We start from the raw sequence: 13,004 nt of genomic DNA, 5'->3' as shown, positions 1-13,004 counted from the left end.
AGTCTGAGCACTATTCCTGAGCTTTTATGCCTAAAGCTAGTGCTCTACCACCTGGGCCATAGCTCCACTTCTGGCTTTTGGTGATGCTAGGGATCAGATACAGGGCCTTTCACATGCCAGGCAAACACTCTACCACTGAGCTACATCTGCAGCCTTATGTTCCTAAAGAAATCTTTTTCTGATTATAGTGGGGTTTGAACTCAAGGTCTTATGCTTGCTAGGCTGGCACTCTACCAGTTGAGCACACCTTCAGCACTAAAGAGATTTTCAAAAAGAAAATTTAAATACTAACTATGTTTAAATAGTATATTGGTTACAATTTCTACTCCTAATTTCTACAAACAAAAGCTAAATGTACTTATTTTAGACGAGATTTTGTTTAAAAACTCTATGAAGCTGGGTACTGGTGGCTCTCCATCTGAATCCAACCAAGCTACTTTGGTGGAGGATCACAGTTTGGGGCCAGCATGGGCAAAAAGTTCAAGAAACCCCATCTTAATCAAAAGCTGGACACCATGGTGCATGTCTGTCACTCCAGCTTCCCAAGAATCATAAATAATACACTGTGTCCAGGATGGCCTGGGCATAAAAGTGAAACCCTATCCCCCAAATAAAGCAAAATAGGTGCAACTCAAGTGGTAGAGGGAATAAGCACAGGCCTTGAGTTCATTCCCCTAATAACCCCCAAACAATTTCTATATGAAACAGTTTCATTATCTTTTAGCAACAGTTTAATGCAGTTATTACTCAGCACAAAATAAAAATCTGTAATTTTCATTTTCTGTTATTGATTGATACCTGAAAGCATGAGAATGATACATACTGGCTGAAGCCTGAGGTTGCATGCGAGGTATTCCTCCGTTTGGCACTTGAAAATTTGAGTCACTTCTACTGCTTTTCACGGAGTCAATTTGTGTGTTAGATGTTCGGGACAGGTTTGGAAGACTGCGTCTCAGTTTTTCTACAATAATATAATTTCAATTAAAAAGCATCAAATCATTCTAATAGAGAACTAAAGCATTAGAACTGAAAACAAAATTATTCATTTACACAAATTATAAAAAGGAAAAAATGGGAAGTATGTAAAACAACAGGAAAAAAAGATTCTCAATCCAGAGCTTAAAAATGGTAGAATAAGAGACCGTCTCATTAGTCACCCATAGCTCACACTGTAACACTAAGCTGTTAGGAGGCTGAATTTGAGAGAACTGTGATTAAATCCAAACTCCTCAATCCACAAGAATCCTTTTCAACCAATAATGGGGAGTGGTAGCCCTTGCTTGTCATTCTAGCTATGTGGGAGGCTGAGATGGGGAAGACTGAAGTTCTAGATCAGCCCAGGAAGAAAGGAAAGCCTATGAGACTCCATCTCAATGTAAGAAGTTGGATATGGGGGCTGGGGATATGGCCTAGTGGCAAGAGTGCCCGCCTCATATACATGAGACCCTGGGTTCGATTCCCCAGCACCACATATACAGAAAATGGCCAGAAGTGGCGCTGTAGCTCAAGAGGCAGAGTGCTAGCCTTGAGCAAAAAGAAGCCAGAGACAGTGCTCAGGCCCTGAGTCCAAGCCCCAGGACTGGCCAAAAAAAAAAAAAAAAAAAGAAGTTGGATATGGTGGCACGCTTGGTTATTCTTGCTATGATGAGAAGCCTAAAATATGTAGATTGTGGGCTACACCTAGATCTGGCCAAAAAGTAAGGTCTTCAATCACAATAAACAATACAAAAAAGGGCTAGTGACATGGCTCAGTGATAGAGCATGAGGCCCTAATTCAAACACAATACTACCAAAAGAGAAAAAACAAAAAACAAAATCTGTGGAAGTTTTACCTTCATTTTTAACATTGCTTGTCTGTAAATCTGTGGGATGGCCTTGAAGTGAAAGGCGAGGTTGCTGTAAGCGGCTAATCATGGGCTGTGGGGATACTCTACTATATTCTATTCCCCGCGCAGGAGATCGTGAGCGAGGTGAATTTCTGGGTGACTGCTTAGGTGATGGTCGAGGTGAATTGCGTGGTGATGGTGAAAACCTGTTAACAGCAGGGTATACGGCATGATGCATATTGTCATCTTCATCATCTAAACTTTGTGCATCAAGTTCCTGATCACTAAAAGTACCCCGTCTCGTAGAATTGCAAGATGAACCAGAACTGCGCCGAGATGTGGTGGCTGCATATTCTTGTCGAAGACCTGGCAATAATGAATGTGTTATTTTATTTAAGTATATTTTCAGACATTTAAATATTTTTAAAATTTAAAAGTAAAAGGCTATATAAGAAATTCTAATAGGGCATAAACAATGAAAATCTATAAACTCTATTCCTTAGATTTCTTAAATCTGAAATAAATTATAAGGTAGAATCATATACTAAAAAATACTTTTACACCTAATGACAGTAATCTAAATTTGAGACTAGCATTAAAGAAAAATTGAGTGGAAAAATGACTAATGAACAGAATATATCAATGAGTGAATAAAACTCTTTACATATTTAATACTTAGATTAATATTATAGTGCAAAATGTACATAGAATCTAGATATTTCCAGCAAATCCTACCAATTATTGGCACCCAGTAAAAAAGGATGTTACAGAATAATATTTAAATCTTTAAGTATATATTTATACATAGAAGGTACCATCAAAGCGGGGTGTTGGTGGCTCTCACCAGTAATCCTAGCTACTCAGGAGGCTGAGATCTGAGGATTGTGGTTTGAAGCCATCCTAGGAAGTCTGTGAGACTCTTATCTGTAATTAACCACCAGAAAACCAGAAGTGGAGCTGTGGCTGAAAGTGATAAAGCACAGGCCCCGAGTTCAAGCCCCATGAGTGATGGAAAAAAGAAGAAAGTACTATTAATACAATTTCTCAAACAAGGTTGGAATCGCCCTACAGATCTTTGAACCTATGGGTTCCAAGGATGTAGTTCAGTGATAGCGCCTGCCTAGTATGCATGAGGGTGATCCAATGCACTGCAGATTACAAAACATTTTAAAAATTCCCCAATAAACCTGAAACCCTTCAAATTGCTGGGGTCCATTTAACCCTTCAGTTGGGTTTAGAACCAGAGTAACAACTGAGAGTTACTTAGGGTGTAGTTAAAACAAACACAGCACTGTCATCTAACAAAACCCAATAGATCAGTGAAAGAACATTGTTTTAAAAAGAGAAAACCGTGCGTGAGTGTCTATAGTTCACATTTGTAATTCTTGCTAGTCAGGAGGCTGAGATCCAGACCAGTGAGGCTCAAGATCAGCTTAGGCAAGAAAGTTTGCTAGACTGCTCCAAAATAACCAGCAAAACAGTAAAGCTGGAGGTGTGTTTCAAGTGGCAGAGCGCTAGCAAAGAAAGTGTGAGGTCCTGAGTTCAAACCTAGAGAGTGAAGGAGGGAGGGAGGAAAGGGAGAAGGGAGGAAGGGAGGAGACAAGAGGGCAGGAGAGCAGGAGAGGAGGGAAGGAGGGTAGGAGGGGAGAGAGAAGGGAGGAAGGGAGGAGAGAAGAGGGCAGGAGAGCAGGAGAGGAGGGAAGGAGGGTAGGAGAGGAGGGAGGGAAGGAGAGAGGGGAAAAGGAAGGAAGGAGAAGAGGGAAGGAGAGGAGGGAGGACCCAGAATCATAATGTAGTCTCTCTACTAATAAGATCATAAGCAGAACACAACTACCATAGGATTTTACATTTTTCATTTTAAAAAATCAGGGAGCTAGGTAAAAGCTTAAATTGTAATTTTGGATTTCTCACTGTTACAGAAATTTCTAATTATAGACAAGAGCTAGTGGCTGAAGCCTGTGATCTTAGCTACTCAGAAGGCTGAGATATGAGAATCCAAGTTTGAAGTCAGCCCAAGCAAGAAAGTCGGTTTGACTCTTATCTTTAATTAACTACTAAAAAGACAAAAGTAACCTAAAAAAAAAAAAAAAAGACAAAAGTAGAGCCAGCTCAAGTGCTAGAGCAGCAGTCTTGAGCAGAAAAGGTCAAAAATTCAAATCCCAGAACTGATACCTGCCCCCCAAGGGAAAAAAATTGTGGAAATGTTGTAAAAAAAAAAAAAAAAAAGAAAAATAATCTCTAAAAAAATGGGGCAGGGTACAGATTGTTTTTTAAGGAAGTATTCCATACACTTGGCAGCATGTTTCTTTTTTAAAAAATTTAGTTGTGCAGAGGGATTATAGTTTTATAAGATAATGAGTATATTTCTTGTCAAACATTGTTACCCCCTCCCTTGTTTTTCTCCCACTTTCCCTTCCCTGACTGCCCCTTGCGTATGTTTCTTAATTCACCAGGAATACAATTATTCATATATGTAGATGGATTAGAAATGATAAGGCTAAAATTCCTATTATTTGTTGAAAACAAAATGTGAATGCTAGAGTAAACAACTGTCTGAAATTTGAGGGGATGGATGGAGTTGGGAGAGAAGGGGGAGGATTATGAAATTAGTATCACTGATCAAGATGAATTTTACTGGGCTGGGAATATGGCCTAGTGGTAAGAGTGCTTGCCTCATACATGTGAAGCCCTGGGTTCAATTCCCCAGCAAAATGGCCAGAAGTGGTGGTGCTGTGGCTCAAGTGAAGAGTGCTAGCCTTGAGCAAAGAGAAGCCAGGGACAGTACTCAGGCCCTGAGTCCAAGCCCCAGGACTGCCCCCCGCTCCCCCAAAAAGATGCACTTACTCGTAAATTGACACAATGAAATATAACTTCTGTGCAACTAAAAAAATAGTAACATGATGAATCATACAGAACTCTAGGTATTTGTATACAGTGAGTCCAAAGGAGAAACACAAAGGCATAATTCCTATATGCTTCTGATCATATAAAATAATACTTATTGAAATGAATTCCAGGAAATGAAAAGAAGAGGGTTTTTCTTCATTGTTTTGTTTTGTTCACTTATCTACCTTTAGGAGGGCAAGGGGAACACAGAAATGGAAGGACAAAGGGTGAACAAATTCAGCAGTGGACACTATGTTGAAAATGATCTATACAACTTATGGGTGGGAATGGGAGGGAAAACTGGAAGAAAGCAAGAAAAGGAGTGGACACTGCCCCCCAAAATGTACTTTACCTGACATATGAAACTAATCCTTCTGTATATCACCTTTATACAAACAGTTTTAAAAACCTAAAGAAAAATAACCAACTGGTTGAGATTTTCACAAAATACTGAGATCTAAAAGGTTAGGCTTCAAATAAATGAGTTTATTCTAAGGTATAGAAATTAACCTTAGCAACTGAGGCGGCTGAGATCACAGTTTGAGGCTTATCTGGGCAGAGAAGTTCTCAAGACGCTGTCTCCAAAATAACCAGTACAAAGTTGGGCTGAAGGTAATCACTCAAATGGCAAGAGTGTCAGCTGGACAAGTAAGCCATGCAACCATGAGGTCCCAAGTTCAAACCTCAATACTCAATATATATATATATATATATATATATATATATATATATATATATATATATATAAAGAAGCTGTTGTTTCTTTTTTTCCACTTCTTATCCATGAATAACTGACCTCTGGCTAGCTGACAAAATAATGGAACCACTGAGAACTTAAAGTTGCAGAAGAAAGAAGCACATTGTTATTAGTTCTTAGGAGTAAAGAGAAATAAACTATCTTTCTGCATTTAAATGGGAAATGAATCAGCAGACTAAGAAACATCCTGAAGTTTCCTTTTTTTTTTTTTCCTAGTCCTTGGACTTGAACTCTGGGCCTGGGCACTGTCCCTGAGCTTTTGTGCTCAAGGCTAGCACTCTACCCCTCAAGCCACAGCTCCACTTCCAGCCTTTTGTGGTTAATTGGAGATATAAGTCTTATAAACTTTTCTGCCTGGGCTGGCTTTAAACCATGAGATTCAGACTTCTGCCCCCTGAGTAACTAGGATAATGATGATTTTTTATTATTATTACTTATTATGACAGGACATCCTGTTGTTTCTTTTCTTTCTTTCTTTTTTTTTTTTTGACCAGTGCTGGGGCTTGGACTCAGGGCCTGAGCACTGTCCCTGGCTTCCTTTTGATCAAGACTAGCACTCTGCCACTTGAGCCACAGCACCACTTCTGGCCATTTTCTGTATATGTGGTGCTGGGGAATCGAACCCAGGGCCTCATGTATATGAGGCAGGCACTCTTGCCACTAGGCCATATCCCCAGCCCCTCTTTTTTTTTTTTTTCCCCAGTCCTGGGGCTTGAACTCAGGGCATAAGCACTATCCCTGGCTTCGTTTTTTGCTCAAGGCTAGCACTCTGCCAACTTGAGCCACTGCGCCCACTTCTGGCTTTTTCTGTGTATGTGGTACTGAGGAATCAAACCTAGGGCTTCATGTATACAAGGCAAGCACTCTTGCCACTAGGCCATATTATATACACTGACAACTGGAAGTTTTTAAACTAAAATTGTTAGTGATGCTACATTGTCCTCAGCTAAAGAGCCTTTCACTGAAAAGGTTAAAAGGATCACTTCGGTTTAGTGCATGGTGTTTTATAAAATGCACAGGCAAGATAATATTACCATAATCACCTACACTCAGAGAGGGCCAGGGCATCCATAAGCTCTCAAAAAAGCATGAAACATTTTGTGCCTGTGTACATTTTAAGGATTACAGGTGCTACAATTTTTAGAGTTCTCAATAAAGTGACTTGAAAACTTTCAAGGATCATGCTGCAAAGTACCACCAAATCCTTCATTTAATGTCATAATTCCAGTTTTCCCATAAAGGTCATTTTTATATCTCTGTATTCTCAAGGGAGGAAATACTTGTCACCAAGATGGCAAAAACTGGCTCTTGGGATATGCAAAAAATCTTGGGGTGGTTCTTATATTAAATATAGAATATAACTATAATACTACAATTTCATGGGAGAAGCATAAATGAAAAGGGGGACGACCCCAAAGGCTCCCCAAGGGGTCAATAAAAGTGAAAAACAAGTGATTTACAAGAAAAGATACAGGGTAACAGAGTGATAATTATACTGGTGTTAATAGGAAATAACACAAAGGGTCTGAATACCAACACAGAAGCTGAACATAATGTGGCTTTCTCTGCTCCTCATACAGCAAAAGAGACTCTGAAAACAAGTAAATGAACAAACAAGCACTGAGATGTCCATCTCACTGTTTCTATTTTTACTACATTATATTCACACAATACTTTTAAGGTAAAAAAAAAATTGCAACTTTTAACAGCTAAAATACTTACTTTCTTCCTGCATCCGAGCTAGAATCTGTACATCAGTTACATCATTTAGCTTATAGTTGGATCCAATTGAATCTTCATCTAATTCTGAAGCACTTAACTCACTATCTATAGAGGACTGAGGACTGAGTGGAGGATTTCTGTCTGATGAATTTTTGAAGTTACCTTAACAAGAGAGGAAAAAAAAAACCCAAATATTAGGTAAGACAAAAATTGAGTGAACATCTGTTGCATTACTACAAATTATATCCTATTAGTTCTTCATTATTTTGCCATTTTTGTTTGCAAAACTCCTAATCTGAAATTAGAGATTATGTCAGTAAGTTAAAAGAGAACTATAAAGACTCCTTTATATATTCTAGCACAAATACAAGACATCTTTTTTTGTTTGTTTGTTTTTGGCCAGTCCTGGGGTTTGAACTGAGGCCTGAGCATTGTCCCTGAGGTTCTTCTGCTCAAGGCTGGCGTTCTGACACTTGAGCCACAGTGCCACTTCTGGCTTTTTCTGTTTATGTGGTACTGAGCAATTGAACCCAGGGCTTCCTGCATGCTAGGCAAGCACTCTACCACTAAGCCACATTACCAGCCCCACAAAATATCTTTCAAAGTATAACTTTTCTAGTCTCTTATAGGACAATTAATTCCTAGAAAGTAATTGTTATTCACTAACTCTATGTTCAAGAACTTCAACTTCAAGATAGTTGATGGAGCTAATCTACAAGAAGATCAACTTATGATAGTGTTTTCTCTTTCCAAATTGAGTCATCAAGAAGCACCAAAATATTTTTGCAGAATAAAAGGACCTACTACTCAGCAAGAAAAGTAGATTTCTTAGACATTTAACAACAACAACACTTACATGGAGTTAGTTTTACAAAATTCTCTTGCCAAATTAGTAACAGGGATCTAAAATGTTCTGATGCTTAGTAATAAAGCACAAAGGATGAGATGAATAAAATGACTAGACTTTTTAATTTAAAATACTAAACTAAAAGAACAGACAACAGGTCAGAGGAACAAAGAATATATATGGCCTGAAGAATCTTATTTCTAAGAAAATTGCTTTATGTTATCATCACCTGTTACTAAAGAATAAAATCCCAGCATTTTTACTAATATGTATAATAAAAAGTTATATGAAACACCCATTTTCCAGGATTGTTCACTGGAAGAATCAGTTCCAACATGAAAGACAAATAGAGGAAGAACACAGAATATTTAACATTTATATTATCAATAAGAAAGGAACATATTTCATATGACAGAAAAGTACAAAGATAGGTTCAAATATGCCTGAATCAAATTTTTTATTTTAAACAAATACTGCTATTAAAATTTTTAATATGATATTGCCCTAAATGAAAGCAGTGGGAAGTAACCTAGATATTAAGCAATGGATAGGATCAATAAAGTCACTAGAGAACATGCAGGTAAACAAAATTAAGTGGTTAATAATACCTTATTTAAGATAACTGGACTAGTGAGTCATAAAATTGCAAATGAGGGGCTGGGAATGTGGCTTAGTAGTAGAGTGCTTGCCTAACATGCATGAAGCCCTGGGTTCGATTCCTTGGTACCACATAAACAGAAAAAGCTGGAAGTGGTACTATGGCTCAAGTGGTAGAATGCTAGCCTTAAGCAAAAAGAAGCTTAGGGACAGTGTCCAGGCCCTGAGTTCAAGCCCCAGGAATGGCAAACAAACAAAAAAAAAATGTCAGCCACTACCAGCGCAGCACAAATTTCAGTTCATAGCAAATTGTTTCTCCCACATTCAACAGACCCTATCACACTTGGGCCCACTCACATTTAACCTTATGCTAGTACTTAAGTGATGTGTTGAAGCTGATTAAAACTGTTTAGTAAAGAATTTTTATCTTTTTCAACCCAAGCAGACTGGTCAATAACTTTTACAACACTATCAATAGCTATTGACTAAAGGAGTGAAGCTTGTGATCCTATTAGACCAGATTCTTAACACTTCTAACTTTAAATACATATATATGATATATCTACCTACCACATATATAAACATACACACACTATATATGTGTGTGTGTGTGTGTATTTTTAAGTTCTCACTGAAGAAAATTACATCTATGTAACACAATGACTTACCATTGTACTATTGGTGCTCAGTAAAGTAACTGACTCCTCATTAACATTTTCTCTATTTAAAAGTTTTATAAATAAAATGGACCTGAACTACTAACGAATAAGTTATTTTTGAGATAGGGCAGTAAGTTAAAGACTATTCCTTACCTGAATTTCCAGGAAGTATTAGCTGTTTGACTATGGGAGGTCTTACTGGGGTTGAGGATGGAGAATTGAAGCCACTGCTATATGGACTACTGGCATTTGGACTGTAAGGACTTGTGTAACTCATAGAGTTGAAAGGATTATTGTATAAATTCTGCCTCTTGAAAGCTGCATTAAGGAGAAGAGGAAAATTCAAATTTAATTACTGAAAAAAGGAACCAGTTTATTTCAAGACTTTTTTATTGAAAGTAAATTTTACTAAGTCATTGTCTATCTTAGTTTAAAGAATCATTCTTTTTAGTAGGGAAAACTGTCATAAAAAACACTAAATATTTCTATTATCTTCAATTGTATTGTACAAAAAAAAAGCAGCCACACCAAACAACAAAAATAATGCAGAAAGAATAAATTCTAGACTGGCCACTAAGTTAATCCACATCCATCTTATTAACAAATTTGTTCTTTAGTAACTGGTCTTCCTGTCTTGGAGCTGCCCACAAAGAAATTCTTTAACCTGCCTTATCTGTTGGATTACAAAGATCCCTGTTTCAGAAGTGTCTTGCCCATACTCAGGAAGGAATGCTGAAGAATCTGGACCAGCTTTGTCTACGACTCCAGTCTACTAGACCTTTTTGTCCAGTCACATTTCCATACAGTTCACCACATTTCAATCATCCAATGGAATGAAGTCTCCATATAAACTCAAGTCTCATGTTCAGAGTTTGGACAGCTGAAAATGGCGAGGTTCCTAGAAAGAGGTAGTATGTCTGGAGGACATGGAAGCTCTGTGTCCTTCTCCTTGCAGTCCCACTACGTATATGTTCATCTGTATCCTTTCTAATAGCCTTTACAATAAACTAGTAAACGTGTTTGCTTGAGTTATGAGAACGGTTCTAGCAAAGTAACTGAACTTGAGTATATATTAAATATATTATATTTGTAACTAATATTCTTCCATGCATGTATTTATATAACTTAAATACTGCTAAACATCTAGTACTTGATTATTGGTTCAGATAATCCAGTAATAGTTTTAAAGAATAACTACTCATAAACTCCTACAAATTTTAATCATTCATTCTTTCTTATGACAGTCCTGGGCCTTGTACTCTGCACCTGAGCACTGTCTCTGGCTTCTTTTTGCTTAAGGCTAGCTACTTAAGCCACAGCGCCACTTCTGACCTTTTCTATATATGCTGAGGAATGGAACCCAGAGCTTCATGTATGTGAGGCAAGCACTCTTGCCACTAGGCCATATTCCCAGCCCCCATTCATTCATATTTTGAGACAAGATTTTATTATACAGTCCAAGCTTCCCCGAACTATGTGTAGACCTCAACTTCCAAATCTTTCTGCCTCAGCTCCCTGAATGATGGGATTATAGAGGTGTGGACCATACCTAGCACCCCATCTTTACTATACTTGTTAAAATAAAACAAAATGCTGTGTACTGAAAAATGTTCTATTTGAGATAAAACAGCTTTGTGTTTCTCCCTCAAGTCCAGGTTCCTAGTTACTAACTGAAATAGTTTTGCTTCCTTCTGATGATTTAAACCAGGAATTGGCAAACTAAAGCTTGTAGGCCAAATATAGCTCACCACTTGTACGAGTAAAAAAAGAACATTGCTATACTTCCTCATTACATATTATCTATGGCTGCTATTGTCTATGTCCAAAATTAAGACTGTACAGAGCACAAACATCAAACTGACTCCTCATATGAAGTTTATCATTTACATGATTTGTCATCTGATTCCTTCAATGAGAATATAAACTCCAGGAAGGATATGATCATTTGGGATATTACAATAATTGCTATATCCTCAGAGTTGAGAATAATGCCTATCATAGCAGGCCTCAACCATAAATTATACTTACATTATTTCTAATGTGAGACATTCAAGAAATTAGAAACTATTCCTAGGAATATAATTTTTTTGTGTGTGTGCTGGTAGTTGGACTTGATCGAGCCCCTTGCTTGGCTTGTTCCCTGATGGCTGGCACTCTGCAACTTGAGCCATATCCATTCAGCTTTCTTGATAATCAATTGGAGATAAGACTATCACAGATTTTTGCTTTCTGGGCTGGCTTCAAATTTTTACCTTCAGATCTCAGCCTCCTGAGTAGCTAGGATTATAGGTGTGAGCCACAGCACCTGGCCTGAATATTCTTATTAAATGTCTAAACAGTATCATCTGGCAATTCGCTGGTGATTGTATAGTCATTTTACAGTGTTTATATATTTCTGGCAATCTTCTTTGCATGTAATGTAAATCAAGCCCCAGAATATAATTCCAAAGACAGATTCATATTCAAAAACTTTAAATTATCAGGGCTACTTGGTTTTTCAAAAGGGCTTTTTTTTTAACAGACAAGAAAAGTAAGACAGATTTAGATTCATCAGTTATGTAATTATATCCTGTAAGTTACTCCTTACAACTTAACAAACCTCCTTTATTGCCAATTTAACTGTTTGCCTAGTTTTCTTTCAGCTCTCCCAAGCCATGTTCAGCATAAACTCTAGAAGTGATGGTTTGGTGCTTACTAGGCAGGATCTTGCCATTTGAGCTACTCTCTCAACTCCCCAAGAGCACATACTTCTATATTAAAGTCAAAATAAGGAATTCCATGTCTGCTTACAAATATACAGCGTAAAAACAAAAACAAATCTTATTCAGCCTTACTACTCCTAAATCAATCCTTTACTACCTGCATATTTCAGAAACAATAACACTTGTAGTTGTTCAAGGCCAGCTACTCTGGAGGCAGACAAGAGGAGGGATGGAAGTTGAGGTCTGAAGCTACTAGCCCAGACAAAAAGAGAGTTGAAAGACTCCTTTTCAACCAATGGTTCCTTGCAGTATCATGTGACTCTCATCTCTGGCAACATAGCAATGAACACAAAAAAGAGGATCACAGCCTAAGTTGGCTCCAGGGATGAGGTGAAACTACCTTAAAAACAACCAGTGCAGCCAGGCGCTGGTGGTTCATGCCTGTAATCTTCGCTTCTCATTAGGCTGAGACTAGAGGATTGTGGTTCAAAGACAACCTGGGAGGGAAGTCCGTGAGACTCTTATCTCCAATTAACCATCAGAAAACCAGAAGTAGAGCTGTGGTTCAAAGTGATAGAATGCTGGCTTGGAGAGAAAGACCTCAGAGACAGTGGCCAGGCCCAAAGTTCAAGCCCATGACTACCACCACCAACAGCAACAAACAATGAAGAAATGGGATAGAGGCATGGCTCAAGTGGTAAAGCATCTGTCTAGCAAGCACAAGGCCAAGTTCAAACCCAGTACTACCAAAACCAACTAACAGTGTGTATTAAAAGAGATTAAGAAAAATGCTAAGATAAATATAATATCCATATATCTACTGGCATACTATATCAAATGTCACAAATAACCATAAACATATTTCTGCCAGCTTTGTGAATACTATTTTTTTTTAAATAAAAGCAATTTAAATCCAAAATGTCAAGTAAATACGAGGAAAACATAACAAGGAAAGAAAATGAATACATTTATTAGGAAACTACTGTAAGCCAGGAAACAAGTTATATT

At 37.8% G+C, this 13,004-nt stretch overlaps 1 protein-coding gene across 3 annotated transcripts in view; it reads right to left on the bottom strand.

Moving 5' to 3' along the window:
• Positions 1–13,004, bottom strand: part of Slain2 (SLAIN motif family member 2) — a 63,958-nt gene that overhangs the window by 31,128 nt on the left and 19,826 nt on the right. For 2 of the 3 annotated variants that reach the window (XM_048363883.1, XM_048363884.1), the window contains exons 3-6: positions 9,448–9,612; positions 7,192–7,353; positions 1,833–2,192; positions 824–961 (exon numbers count right to left, since the gene is read on the bottom strand). In XM_048363883.1, the coding sequence (XP_048219840.1) occupies positions 824–961; positions 1,833–2,192; positions 7,192–7,353; positions 9,448–9,612 (825 nt within the window). The remainder of the gene's footprint in view (positions 1–823; positions 962–1,832; positions 2,193–7,191; positions 7,354–9,447; positions 9,613–13,004) is intronic. The other variant, XM_048363885.1, reaches the window with a different exon arrangement.

The sequence above is a fragment of the Perognathus longimembris genome, chromosome 16, assembly GCF_023159225.1.
Source record: "Perognathus longimembris pacificus isolate PPM17 chromosome 16, ASM2315922v1, whole genome shotgun sequence".
NCBI classification, from domain to species: Eukaryota; Metazoa; Chordata; class Mammalia; order Rodentia; family Heteromyidae; genus Perognathus; species Perognathus longimembris.
The sequence above is the reverse complement of the archived record's forward strand: the minus strand, read 5'-3'. Positions and strand labels throughout refer to the sequence as shown.